At 45.8% G+C, this 12,899-nt stretch overlaps 1 protein-coding gene across 3 annotated transcripts in view; it reads left to right on the top strand.

Annotated features, from left to right (window-relative positions):
• Window positions 1-12,899, top strand: part of CFI (complement factor I) — a 238,082-nt gene that overhangs the window by 48,059 nt on the left and 177,124 nt on the right. For all 3 annotated transcript variants that reach the window (XM_086962096.1, XM_086962095.1, XM_086962094.1), the window contains one exon: window positions 3,666-3,978. In XM_086962096.1, coding sequence (XP_086818222.1) covers window positions 3,666-3,978 — 313 coding nt within the window. The remainder of the gene's footprint in view (window positions 1-3,665; window positions 3,979-12,899) is intronic.

Below are 12,899 nucleotides of genomic sequence, written 5' to 3'. Positions count from 1 at the left end.
TGTGAAGGGGCCTGCGTCAGTCTTACGCCTGCTGTGAGGCAGGCGTAAGATTTTGACGCATTTGAGTCCTAGAAGTGGCGCAGTGAAATCTATGAGATTTCACTGCGTCACTTCCGTTGACCCTTTCTTGCGTCAATACGCCCCCTTGCATACATTATGCCTGGCGTAGGTATAATGTGGCGAAGGGGCTTACAAAGTGATGCATCTACCTAGATGCGTCACTTTGTAAATATGGTGCAACAAGGCGCATTTTTATACGCCACTGGTGCGTCACAAAAAGTGACGCACCGGCGGCGTAAAAGTGACGCACAGCCTCATAAATGAGGCCCCTCATATTTAGGGTAGTATAAATGGTAGGGCAGTTGATCTTAAAAAAGATAGCTGAATGATCTGACTAGATCAGTGGAAGTACTTTGATACTGGAGATGTCGTTATTGTTCGAGAACAGTGCATCTAACGTGTGACCCCATTATGAGTGGGATCAGTATTGAGGAGTTGAAGATCAAAAGCCTCCATGATTTCTGTTAGTGAGACTGTATCCTTGTCTTTCATTTGTTCTAGGTGAAAATTAACGTCCCCTAGGACCATAAAATTGGCATTGCAGATGCTTGCCTCGAGTAAGGGGCTAATGGAGTTAAGAAAAGGGCTTGGGCACCAGGAGGGCGAAAGATAGAGAGCCTTGTAATGTGTAGTTATTTGTGAGCCCGAGTTTGAAGGATAGTGCTTCACAGTGCTCAAGCTGTAAATTAATACATTTAACATTAAATTTCTCCCTGTAAATGATTTCCAATCCCCCTCCTCTTCTGATTGGACGATCTTGCCTGTGTAGCCAGTACCCGGAAGGCGTAGCTGCAATTAGTTCAGGCATCAAAGTGTTAGAGGCCCAGGTTTCTGAAATAGATAAGATGTCTGATTTATGGGAATCGATAAACTCTGCTATCTCAAGTGCATGTTTTACCACTGAGCGTGCATTAATTAAGGTGCACAATATACCAGTAGAGTTCTGTTCTCCAGATAATCTCTGGCTGGAACCAAGTGAACTAACCAGGGTGAAAGGTCAGGACAGACAGAAACCACAGGAGCTGCATATTCCCTCTGACCCTTGAAGAGAGCTAGTGTATTAAACCAATGGCATTTATGATCATGCATATTTAAATCCAGAAGTTTCCATACTCGAAAATGAGATCCTGGTCCTGGAATCTGAGGCAAAACTGGAAGGGGTTCTGTCGCTAGGCGCAGTCCAGGCGCGGGCGAGCCTTTTTGAGTTTTTTGTGGAATACGGACAACACACAAGCAACGAAAACAGTGTGAAAGTTCATTTTTATCCACTTTTGCAACTATGCAAACATTGTGCAATCTGTTTCCCTATCAGAGTTGCCTAGCTTAAGCTACCTGTCAAACTTTATTACTCTGAAGACAGTGCTTGAAAAGGAAATGTAAAAGTGAATGTAGTCACTGTCCCAAACTTGCTACTGTGAAGTGCCAGTACTCTCCCATTAAAAGTATAAAGTATGGCACCCCGATGAGATGGCTGACACACTCACTAAAGTGCATATGGCCAGGGACTGCCGGAGGACCCCCACCCTTCCGTTAACCAACATAACATTATTAACAGAAAGTGAGAGGGCTTTCTTTGGAAGGCGGGGAATCTTTCGACCCCCCGGGCGTATTTATTAAAATATACAAAAGAAATCAAAAATTGAAATAAACAATATTTACACATTTACGCAGAAAATGTTACAATTGATATATACAGGTATTCAGATGGCTAACCTTAACATATTTCTAGTACAGTGGAGAAGTGTGGCTCAGGGGTTAGAGGCGGCAGACCCGGAAGCTGAGATCGGCCGTGGACCAGGGTTCAATTCCCCGCCTCGGCGGGTCTTGGGCTCAAAAATTCCACGGACTCGATAATTCTCGCTCCGGTGCCTTCTCGACTCATGGGTTCACACTCTGCGACTCTGGGCAATAGCTTGCTTAATCTCCACAACGGCCCCTCGCGGCGGGATTCCTGGCTTTCACCTTGTGGATACCCTGCTGGGGTTATCTCACAGGGGAATACCAGGACGGGTTCCCTAAGCAAGCGCCGGGAAACCCTTTGTGGGTAGCTGTGCGCTATATAAGCTCAAATACATTTACATTTACAAGGTATTTCCTATCCAAAACTAACATATCAATTACATATAAATATAAATTACAGTAGTTAATTTTCTACGTACTATTTGGGCCTACGGCAAGGTCAATAACTGGTGTCAGATCCTTATCACTAAACCACGCCCTCCTGAAGGAGTGCACATGCGCAGGAGGGCCCGTTTATAGTAGAGACACATCCCCTCCCTGGTTACCCCCGAACGCCCTATTTAACCACACCCTCCTGTCGGAGTGTGCCTGTGCGCAGGAGGGCCCGTTTACCGTGGGGGCACATCCCCTCCCCGGTTACACCCGAACGCCCTATTTAACCACGCCCTCCTGTCGGAGTGTGCGTGTGCGCAGGAGGGCCCATTTACCATGGGGGCACATCCCCTTCCCGGTTACCCCCAAACGCCCTAATAAACCTCGCCCTTCTGTCAAAGTACAGATGCGCAGAGGGCCCGCTTACTGTGAGGGTACTTTGGTCCCCCGGTTACCCCATACGCTCCATTAACTCCATTTAAGGGGGCCCTTGCATCTCTGCGCCGTTTACTGGCGCCATTGTGCACATGCGGGGTGGCCAAAGAGCCTAGAGAAAGCGTGACTGTCTCCCCCGCACCCATGTACCCAACAGGCTGTACCTGCCCCTGGAGTTCTATGAGAGACGACTTGTCTCTCCCTTTGGGCGACCCCATTCGAGAATGGCGCCGCCCCCCTAAGGACCTTAAATTAACTACTCACCAATCATGACCTTACCGCCTGACCAAGGCATAATAATTAATACGACGATTGATGACCTGAAAATGGGAGAAAGTTCTAAGGAACAAAACGTATTAATCAGACACTTTGTCCTACATAAACACTTTTAACCAAAATTATGAAAACCTTCATAACACACAATAACAATCATCTGCTTTAGGGGATGGTGGGTGGGAAAATGAATTACAGCCTCCTAGAGGCTGGAAGGGGCAGGCCGTGGCGCGCAGGAGTCAAAGAGGCCGACTCCCGCGCTGCACAGCCTTTTAACCCCTCGCAGGCAAAGCCGGATCTAACCGGCCTGGCCTTTGTTCCCTTTGTGGCCCAGAAGTGATTCAATGACTTCACTAAGGAACCTGGGGGCGAGTGGGGGCCGATGCGCCCGCCATAAGTGCGGCGGGCCGATTTCGGTCCCGCCTTTCCAGAAACTCAGTACCTGAGAAGACCTGCCAATTTAAAACACTAACTGAATGTTTACCAAATACATCACACTGCCAAGCTCCAAAAAAGAATAAATGTGTCTGTCATAGGTGAAGAGCTTTGAGAGATGGATGTCTGCCTGACAAAGTCGTGTTTAATGGGACTGTGCATTTACAATATAACATTCAAAGCTATTGCTCGGAGTCGCTATCACTTTCAGAAGGCTGACTGGTTCTGCGTGTGCCTTTAATTTTTGGAGTAAAATTCCTGCTAAGAGGGGACACAGAACCTAATTCTTAACAAATATTTATTTTCTAGACTATATATCGTAAGGTAACTGGTATTTTTTTTATCTGCAGAGAGGTAAACCGAAACAATCCGCAGGAAAAAAAGAGCAAGACCTGGATATGTACAGGCAAAGGCTGGATAAAGATTGTTTATTGAAAAGCTTCACGCAAAGCTCTTGCCTCAAAGTCTTCTGCCTGCCTTGGGAGAGGTGTGTGGATGGAAAGTGTTTATGTAAGGTGCCCTACCAGTGTCCGAAGAACGCAACATCCCAAGTGTGCACCACCTCTGGGCGCACGTTCCGAAGTTACTGCCAGCAAAAGAGCTATGAATGCCAGTACTCCAACGAGCGCTTCTCAGTGGCTTCGGCGGACTGCAAGAGTGCAGGTAAGCGCATGAATAATAGGTAGCATTATCAAAACCCGGCCCACCTGGTGGCCCACTGAGCTCCGCCCACATCCAGTGGTGTAACGCAAAATAAGTCATCCCGTCCCCCCCTCCCCCCACAGAATGTGGCGGGGGGCCCCCTGAATCTCTGTAATGGTAGAGCATTGCTTACTTTGTCCTTCCTTTGTTTCTCTCTCCCTCTCGTGTATCTGTCCTGGAATTATGTTTTGTTATTCACAGTTGTGCATGTGTTTAACGTGTTTATGGTTGACTTATGGCCCGTAATCGTGTGCTCGCCGGGTGTGCTCCAAATGCTACTACAATGCAGTTGCAGACTAGACGACTAGTGGCGGCTGGTGAATTTAGAAAGTAGTAGGGCGTAAATAATATCTTTGATTTTGACTGAGCTAGACAGTGAAGAAAATGAGCTACATTTTTTTTCAGGTGGGTTTGGGATCAGGGAGTTCCCTGGAAAGAAGTGTGCAAAAAGAGAAAAAAAATGGAGCATTTTACATCACAATTATCTCACACATTGACCGAACAAACTTAAAAGTATCCGAGTCACTGCAGACTTGAGCCAGCTGTCTAGTTCAGATTGAGGTCTTCTTTGACCTTCGAGCCCAAAGCAAACCAAGCTTTCATATGGCTTCTTCCTGCCACCCACTCTCTAATTTCATGCACCAAGAATTAACTTAAGAGGTAAAAAAGAAGTAAGAGTTGCCCATCTAGTGGATGCATTGCACAATAAGAAACTAGAAAACCTGGGATCATTCTGGCTTCCCCACTTGAACAAATTCTGTGATGCTAGGATGATATTTTATTCCAGCTGGCTTCCTTTTCTTCCATCATCACATATGTGAGCACCAATAAATATGTGAGTTCAGGAAGTGGCATGTAAAAAAACCTCTCATGTTGGATTTAATTGACTGTAATGTTGCTTGATGTATATGGGGCACAGGGTCGAAGCTGATTTGCATATAGCCAGTGTCTAACCCAGGGTGGTGTGGAGTGCAAAAAAACGATGGATTTAGGTTCAGATCCTTGTACTGGGGTGAATGTATGACATTGTTCTACATTCTGTCCACCAACTGTGTTTTTTGCAATTTTCACCCCCGAGTGTGCTGGGTATACTCAGACGTGAGTCCCAGTCTCTCCACACTACTGGAGTCAAGCTATCCAGGCTGAATGAAGGCTGATAGCCAGAAACCGGTCGTTGGATGCTTGATTCCGTTCTGGGAAAGACATGGCTTGGTAGTTCGGACTGGACTGTTCCCATGGGGCACAGGGTCAGAGCTGATTTGCATATAGCCAGTGTCTAACCCAGGGTGGTGTGGAGTGCAAAAAAACGATGGATTTAGGCCCAGATCCTTGTACTTGGGTGAATGTATGTCATTGTTCTACATTCTGTCCATCAACTGTGTTTTTTACACTTCTAAACAAGGCATCCCTTGCTACTGAATTTGTGGGCGTCCGTTAGGACCGTCCCGGGCTGCAAGTGCCGTTCCCGCTCGCCTGCTCCTCATTGCCCCTGTCGTGTGGCATCCCAAAGACCCTGTGCAAGTATCTCATCTACTCTGCCTGTGGCTGTGTGCTGTCAGTCCGCACCTACGATTCCCGCCATATGAGGGTACCGTTAAATTTGGCCAAGAAAGTGTCCCATTGTCCCAGGTCTTCCCTCACTCCTTGTGTAAGACGGACCCTGTGATGTTTCTGCAGCATGCTGCGGGTCAGCCAGGCCAGGCGTCTGGCAAAGGGGCGCCCTGCAGGGACCACTCTTGTGGCAAAGTTCAGTTTCCCCAGCAGCAGCTGCATCTCGCCTAGTGTTGCCTTCTTCTGCTGCCGTAGCTGCCGGGTCCTGGATGGATTCTGCTCGAACTGGCTTGTTCCCCAGATGCTGCTGCCTCCCTTGCTCCACAGCGAGTCCTCGTTGGTCTCGGCGTCTTCGGGTGGTTTCAAGCTGCTCCCGACGTCCTCAGCAGACCCTAGCAATGAAAATTCGGCACCAGGTAAATTCCGCTTCTACTGGGGGTGGGTTCTTGTGTCCAACTGGGGACCTACACCCCTTTTTGAACCCCCAGTCGCTTACCGCCTCTCTCCCTGATTGGGAGGCTAGCGGCCAGTTTGTGGGGCAACCAATCCGTTATCCCCCCTTTTGCGGGCTTGCTGATGGGGGAGGTTCCAGCCTCCGGGCAGCGTTCAACATGGCCTATGAAAGGAGCAAAACTGAGTAGACTTTCTAACAAATTAGAAGCAACTTCAGAACTCTCTAAGCAAATGTGCAAAAAATAAGCAACATGAGTGTGGAAAACACCTTTCTGTTCCGGCTTGGCACTCACCCTTTCTTGGGCATTCTATGAGGTGCCTGCTACATTCCAAAAGCTGCGTGTCATGGTCAAACATTAGCATTGGTTTATTTAATGGTTTTATCTATCCAGGTTTTTTTGTTAAAGATGCACACTCCTCGTTCACTTGACTGCCAGTGACCTCAGTCCGTATGGCGCCAGAATGAGGTTCATAACCTTATGCGAAACAGAAGCTCAGATAGGAAAGGAGCCTGTAAATTTCCCTTTATCGTGGCTACTGATGGGCCATAAGGGCGCATGACAGACAGGCCCCATATCACCATTATCTGACATGCTGCACTAGCGTCAGGCAGGGCAGCATGTCAGATATGTATTGAGTCTGTGTGAGAACGGGGTGTAACAGCCAACGTCTGACACATGCGCAATATACCCAGGGAAACCCTCCTCTGGTATAAGGTGATATTGCAGATTTTGCATGAAAACATATGATCAGTTAGATCATTTGTTTTCATGTAAAAGCTGCAGGAGATAAGACATTAGATGCAGCGTGAGGCAGTGATGGTTAGGGGGTTGCTGCCCTTGTACCCTCTATGGAGGAGTCGCCACTGTGGAAGACACTAGACGAGGTCCCACTCCTGTGGGCTCCTATGTTATGGAAATAAGGGTGGAAAGAAAAAGTACCTCCTTGTTTTCAGCCTCCCTTCCACCTACACAACAGTCTCCCATATTGCACAGGTATACATTAACCTTTGGCTGAATGGGGGTTCTCCTGAAGTGTTGGGAGACCCCCAGGGTCGGACTGGGACAGAAGATAGGCTTGGGCAGCCAAAAAAAGTGGCCCAAGTTAGCAAACAGATAGCTAAAAAAGTGGGCTACATTTGCAAATCAGGCTAGTTTTGCACTTGTAAAGATAAGCAGTATGAGTATTTTGCAAGTTTTAAAAGACTACATGCATTTATGTTTTCTGCAGGAAATGTTTGTTTTAATATGAGGGAAATCAACAGGAAAAACTAGCCCACCTGGCCATATAACAACTGCACAAACTACTAAAAAACTGGCCAACACACTGATCTGTGAGACCAGCCCATGGGGCACTGCCCCATTACCCTACAGGCCAATCCGGCCCTGGGGATCCCTGGATTGCGTTACAGCCTGTGCACAACCCATCCCCTCTGATTCAGCTAAAAGCTAGAAGTTAAGTTTGATAGTCAGCTGTCCTTCAAACATCAAAAGACCTCAGTTACAGCATCCTGCTTCGGCATGATGAAATGGAAAATAGGAAAGTGATTAGATTTCTCCTACAGACAACTAGAAAGGTTCATCACCTCCAGATTAGACTATTCTAACCTCCTCTACCTAGGTCCTCCTTTTAATCGTATTAGGAAGTTCCATTTAGCTCAAAATTCGGCAGCCAGGCTGTTACTCGATCTTACTAAAATTCGCTCCATTTCAGCCAAACTTAGGGGGCTTGCCTGGCTTCCAATAGGAAAGAGAATAACAGTCAAAACACTATCCTTTATCCACTGCACTTTTTACTAAACTGGCCTCGTGGCATTCAAAACGTTATCACTCCTTACTTCCTGCTCCAGAATTTTGAGATCATCCAGATCCGGTTGCCTGCTCCCTGCTAAATACCATTTAAATTAGAGCGGATGTAGCTCTTTTGCAATCCTATGAGCTAAACTTTGGGACTCGCTATCAACAAGACTGCATATTATCTCAAACCAACCGAGATTTTTGAAAGAATTAAAAACTTGCTTATTTACATCTTCTTAGCCTCTTGGGTGCTCTCTTGGCTGGCCAGCTGTCAGGTATTAGCACTTAGATGTCCATTTTCTTAGGGATTATTGCCCTTTACGAATCCTCCTTACATGGTCCAGGGAGGGGCGTCACCATGCATCCTTCGCATAAAGTAAAGAACAAAATGCAGTGAATGTAAAATGTGAGGATCAGCCACTCATTTCACACTCACTACTCCAGGTGGGAAGCACCCTGTAATGCCTTGCAAAGGCTTTAAAACTATATTTTGTATGCTGATGGTTCCCCTAGATGGGGCTTGGGCATCTGCAAGCTTTTTTTTTTTAATGTTGTGGGGTGAGGTGGGGGGTGGGGGGGTGCAGGGACTGCAATAGCCCCCCAGCAACATTCCAAAAAATGCAGCAAGTCTCCTGGGTCATTGAATCTATGATTTCAGGAGATGAACTGGAGCTAAATGCTCTTCAGCTGGAATGCCAAGATTCCCTTGTGGTTGGTTCTGTGGCTGCATTTTGTGGTCTCAAAAAAGGTTAAAAAACCCTCATGAGAAGATATGTTAATGATTTTTTAAATGCTTTATTAAAAATATTTGATGACATTCACTAATATTAAACATTGCAATGTGTAAATTTATAAAATATACATTTGATCATAGTGATCAGTGACTTTTTAACAAAGACAATAGGTCTGCTTTATATATGTTGATGCGCAGATCCCTTATCAAAGCTGATAGTCCCTCTATATATATTTTTATGTTCTGAAACATTGAAAAAGTTATTAAGTCTGCCATACTTAAAATAAGACCCTTTCTATTATTACATGACATAACCAGATGTGTGTGGATGTGAGATCCGCCAGGTCCAGTGCCCAATGGAAAGCCAAAGGCCATACACAGTGGGGGCTGGGTGCCTTTGCGGAGGGTGGGGGGGATTTTGGGTGCCCGCAAGTTGTTGGGAGGCAATGGGGTTTGGGCATTTACGGGTGGTTGAGTATCCCACGGGTCGGGCCCTTCACCCAACGCCTCACCAAGCACAGCGAAGGATATTTTACCTTATGTTAAAAAATAACAGAAAGATTCAAAGGTAAATTTTACATTATAGTTAGGAATTGTAATAATGTCTTACTCTACAGTACTAAGAAAAGCTTGAGATTCATTGAAAAAAACAAATGTTAACAGGATATTATAGTTAGGTGAGAATGTCAGTTCAAAATACCATTTTAAACTAACAAACCTACTGTAATTCACCAGGGATTGTTATCTTAACTAACTATAACTCATGCTCAAATGCAACTATAATTTACGCCCTCGCCATGCACCGCAAATTACCTCACACATTACATCACCCATGACATGCTCTATGACATCATTGATAACATCCCTGCAGCATCTAAAATTACATCATTGAGGAGAACACTGTACATGACAGGGCATGCCCTCTTTCTTTTTTTGTATTTTTATATAGAGCACACAACCCGAAGGTATCAAAGCGCCATTTAAGTTACAGACAGACACAATCATTTTTGGTAGGCATAGGGGGCCCGATTCACAGAACTAACTTAAGACAAAATCCTAAACTCATTTTGGTATTCACAGAAGGCACTTACTCATTTCGGTATTCACAGAAGTAAGGAGTCCTAACTTTAGGACTCCTAAATGCCTTCTGTGAATACCGAAAGTCTTAAAATTAGGATTTTTTTCAATTTAGTAGTAGTAAAGTTAGGACTCCTAACTTTAGGACTCCTAAATGCCTTCTGTGAATACCGAAAGTCTTAAAATCCTAATTTTAAGACTTTCGGTATTCACAGAAGGCATTTAGGAGTCCTAAAGTTAGGACTCCTAACTTCTGTGAATACCGAAATGAGTAAGTGCCTTCTGTGAATACCAAAATGAGTAAGTGCCTTCTGTGAATATCAAAATTGGAGTAAGTTTAGGATTTTGTCTTAAGTTAGTTCTGTGAATCGGACCCGTGGAGATTAAGTTAATTTTTTTATTTTTTATTTATTGAAGTTTTGTATAGCGCTGACTGGACCCGAGGGTATCAGTGCGCGCCACCGAAAATACAGGTATGCAACAAAGGAAAATGTGGACAGAAAAACAAGAAAAAGGAACACAGGCGGGAAGTAAAGTCTGCACAACATCAACTTGAGCGCACTACGGGACGGAGATCAGGAGCAAATCATCCGGCTCTGGGTTCAAAGAGATAGCGATCTTTCACAGTCAGGTGTGAGGTTCTTGTTACGAACTGGAGGGCTCAAGGAAGAGGGCTTTGAGTAGTGTCTTGAATTTCGGGAAGGAGGCGGTCATTCTGGTATGGGGGGGGTGAAGTTCCAGATCCTTGGCGCATTACCCGCAAAGGATTTATTTGAGGTTTTGTGTTTCTGTGATGAGAGGGATGAGTAGGAGCGTGTTAGAGCTTCTGAGGTTCCTGGACTGACCGGCCCTTTTGAGTTTGGTGGCCAGATACTCTGGTTTGCCTGTATGCAGGGCTTTGTGTGTGAGGCAAGCTGTATGTAAGCTGGCTCGTTGGTCCATCGGGAGACACTTCAGTTCCTTGAGTGGCGGAGAGATGTGCTCATATTTCTTTGTTCCTGTGTACATTCTTGCTGCACCGTTGAGGGTGGAGGTAAGAGGTCCCAGGTGAGATTTGGCTGTTCCAGTCAGCGCTGCGATGCCATAGTCAATTCTAGAGAGCACCAGTGCCTGAGTGGCCTGTTTCAGATCTTTTTGGGGGAGGAAGGGTTTTATTTTGTAGAGAAGTTTCAGGTTAAGGAACGCACTTTTTGAGGTTTTTGAGATGTGTTTTTTCATGTCCAGTTTGGGGTCGAGAGTGATTCCTAGGGATTTTGCAGAGTCCGTTGGCGCTAGAGAAACATTGAAGGCATTTAAGGCTTTGAGCCATTCAACTATTTGGAGGTTTTCATCTTTATTCGAGATGAGGAGCACTTCTGTTTTTTCTTCATTGAGTTTGAGGTGGTTGGATGAGAGCCAATGTTGGACCTCCATGAGTGTACCGTTTAGTCTGTGAATGTCTGCGATCGATGTGATTTCCAGATAGAGTTGTGTGTCATCCGCGTAGAGGTGGAAGGGGATGTTGGAGTTCCTTAGAAGTGAGGTGAGGGGTTCCATGTAGTTGTTGAAGAGTTGCAGGGAGAGTACTGACCCTTGTGGAACTCCTCTACTAATGGGGAGGGGGTCCGATTCGAAGCTATTGATTTTTATTATTTGAGTGCGGTTGTTGAGAAAAGAGGAGAACCATTTAAAGACCGTCTTTTCAATGCCCGCTCTCTCCTGGAGGACATTGAGTAGCAGGGTATGATCAATTGTGTCAAACGCAGCCGAGAGGTCAAGGAGGATAAGAAGGCTACATTGGTTGGAGTTGAATGACATGTGCAGATCATCTAGGACATTTAGGATTGCGGTTTCAGTGCTGCAGCCCTTTCTGAACCCTGATTGGTTGAGTAGATTAGTGTTCTCTAGGTGTTGGGTTAGCTGTGACAGCACACATCTTTCAAGAATTTTGGATAGGAGCGGAAGGTTCGAAACCGGTCTGAAGTTGTTCATGTCTATGGGGTCAAGGGCAGGTTTTTTTAGAAGTGGCGTGACTTGTCCTAATTTGAGGCAGTTAGGAATGGAACCCTCGCTCAAAGAGATGTTGATGATCTTGCCCCAGATTGGGGCTAGAGTAAGCTTCAGCTCTTTAGTCAGTCTTGAGGGTAGCTGATCGAGGGAGTTAGACAAGGGTTTAGCAGAGGCGATATGATTGCTTATCATTTAATCCTGGACAGGCCGGAAGGATGACCAGCGAATAGGCGAGGTTACTGGGGAGTTGCGGTTAGTGTCAGGAAACCGGGTTTCTGTGCGGGAGGAGGGCTTAGAGCTGAATGATTGATCAATTTTGGTGATTTTTTCATTGAAAAAGCTTGCAAAGTTGTCGCAATGGGTTTTAAACGCCGCCAAGTTGGCTGTCGCTGGATTGGAGGTTTGGTTCCTGATGATGTTGAAGAGTTCTTTGGGGTGTTTTTTTAGCATTGTCTAACGCAGAACAGAAGAATGATGACTTTTTGCTCTTGATATGATTATAGTAGTTTTTGCGTGCTGCCTTGAGTTGATCCCGGTGGAGGGAGGTGGGGTTGTTCCTCCAAGTTCTTTCCAAGGATCTGAGGTGTCTTCTTTCTTCATTAATGTCAGTGGAGAACCAAGCCCTAGAGGGGATGCTTCTGGGTTTTTTTTGTTTCAGAGGTGCCAGCTGATCCAGGGTGAGCTCCAAGTTGGAATGGTAGAGCGAGATGAGTTCTGTGGTTGAGAGGAGCTCCATCGTGTTCGGGAGGAGTGAGCTAAGTCCTTCTTCTAGCTTGTCTAGAGGGACTCTGGATGTGTTCTTGACCCACTTAGGGGAGGCTTGAGTGGGTGGGAGGGATAGGCCCGAATGATTGATATGAAAGAGAATGATTTGGTGGTCTGACCAGTCCACCAGGATGATGTGATCAATCGTGATTGCATTTTTGTCTGCAATGATTGCATCCAGGATCGTTCCTCTATGGCGAGTTTCCTCTGAGCAGTGTTGGATCATATTGTTGTCTTGCAGAAGGGTGTTGAGAGATTGAATGAGCGGGTTATTAGTTTTGTTCCATCTTAGGTTGAGGTCGCCCAGATTTATTCTGTGATCGCTGTTGAGTGCGGATTGGGTGATCAGATCCGACAGCTGAGCTCCAAATTCGTAGGAGTTGCCTGGAGGATGGTAAAGGAGATGGCATTGAAGTGAACTATGAGTGGGAGATTTGAAGTTGACCGATAGGCATTCAAAGGAATTGTACAGGCAGGCGGGAGTTTCAGAGATGGAGAGTTCACTTTTGTGGATAATT

This window comes from Lissotriton vulgaris, chromosome 3_1 (assembly GCF_964263255.1).
Source record: "Lissotriton vulgaris chromosome 3_1, aLisVul1.2, whole genome shotgun sequence".
Classification (NCBI taxonomy): domain Eukaryota; kingdom Metazoa; phylum Chordata; class Amphibia; order Caudata; family Salamandridae; genus Lissotriton; species Lissotriton vulgaris.
The sequence above is the reverse complement of the archived record's forward strand: the minus strand, read 5'-3'. Positions and strand labels throughout refer to the sequence as shown.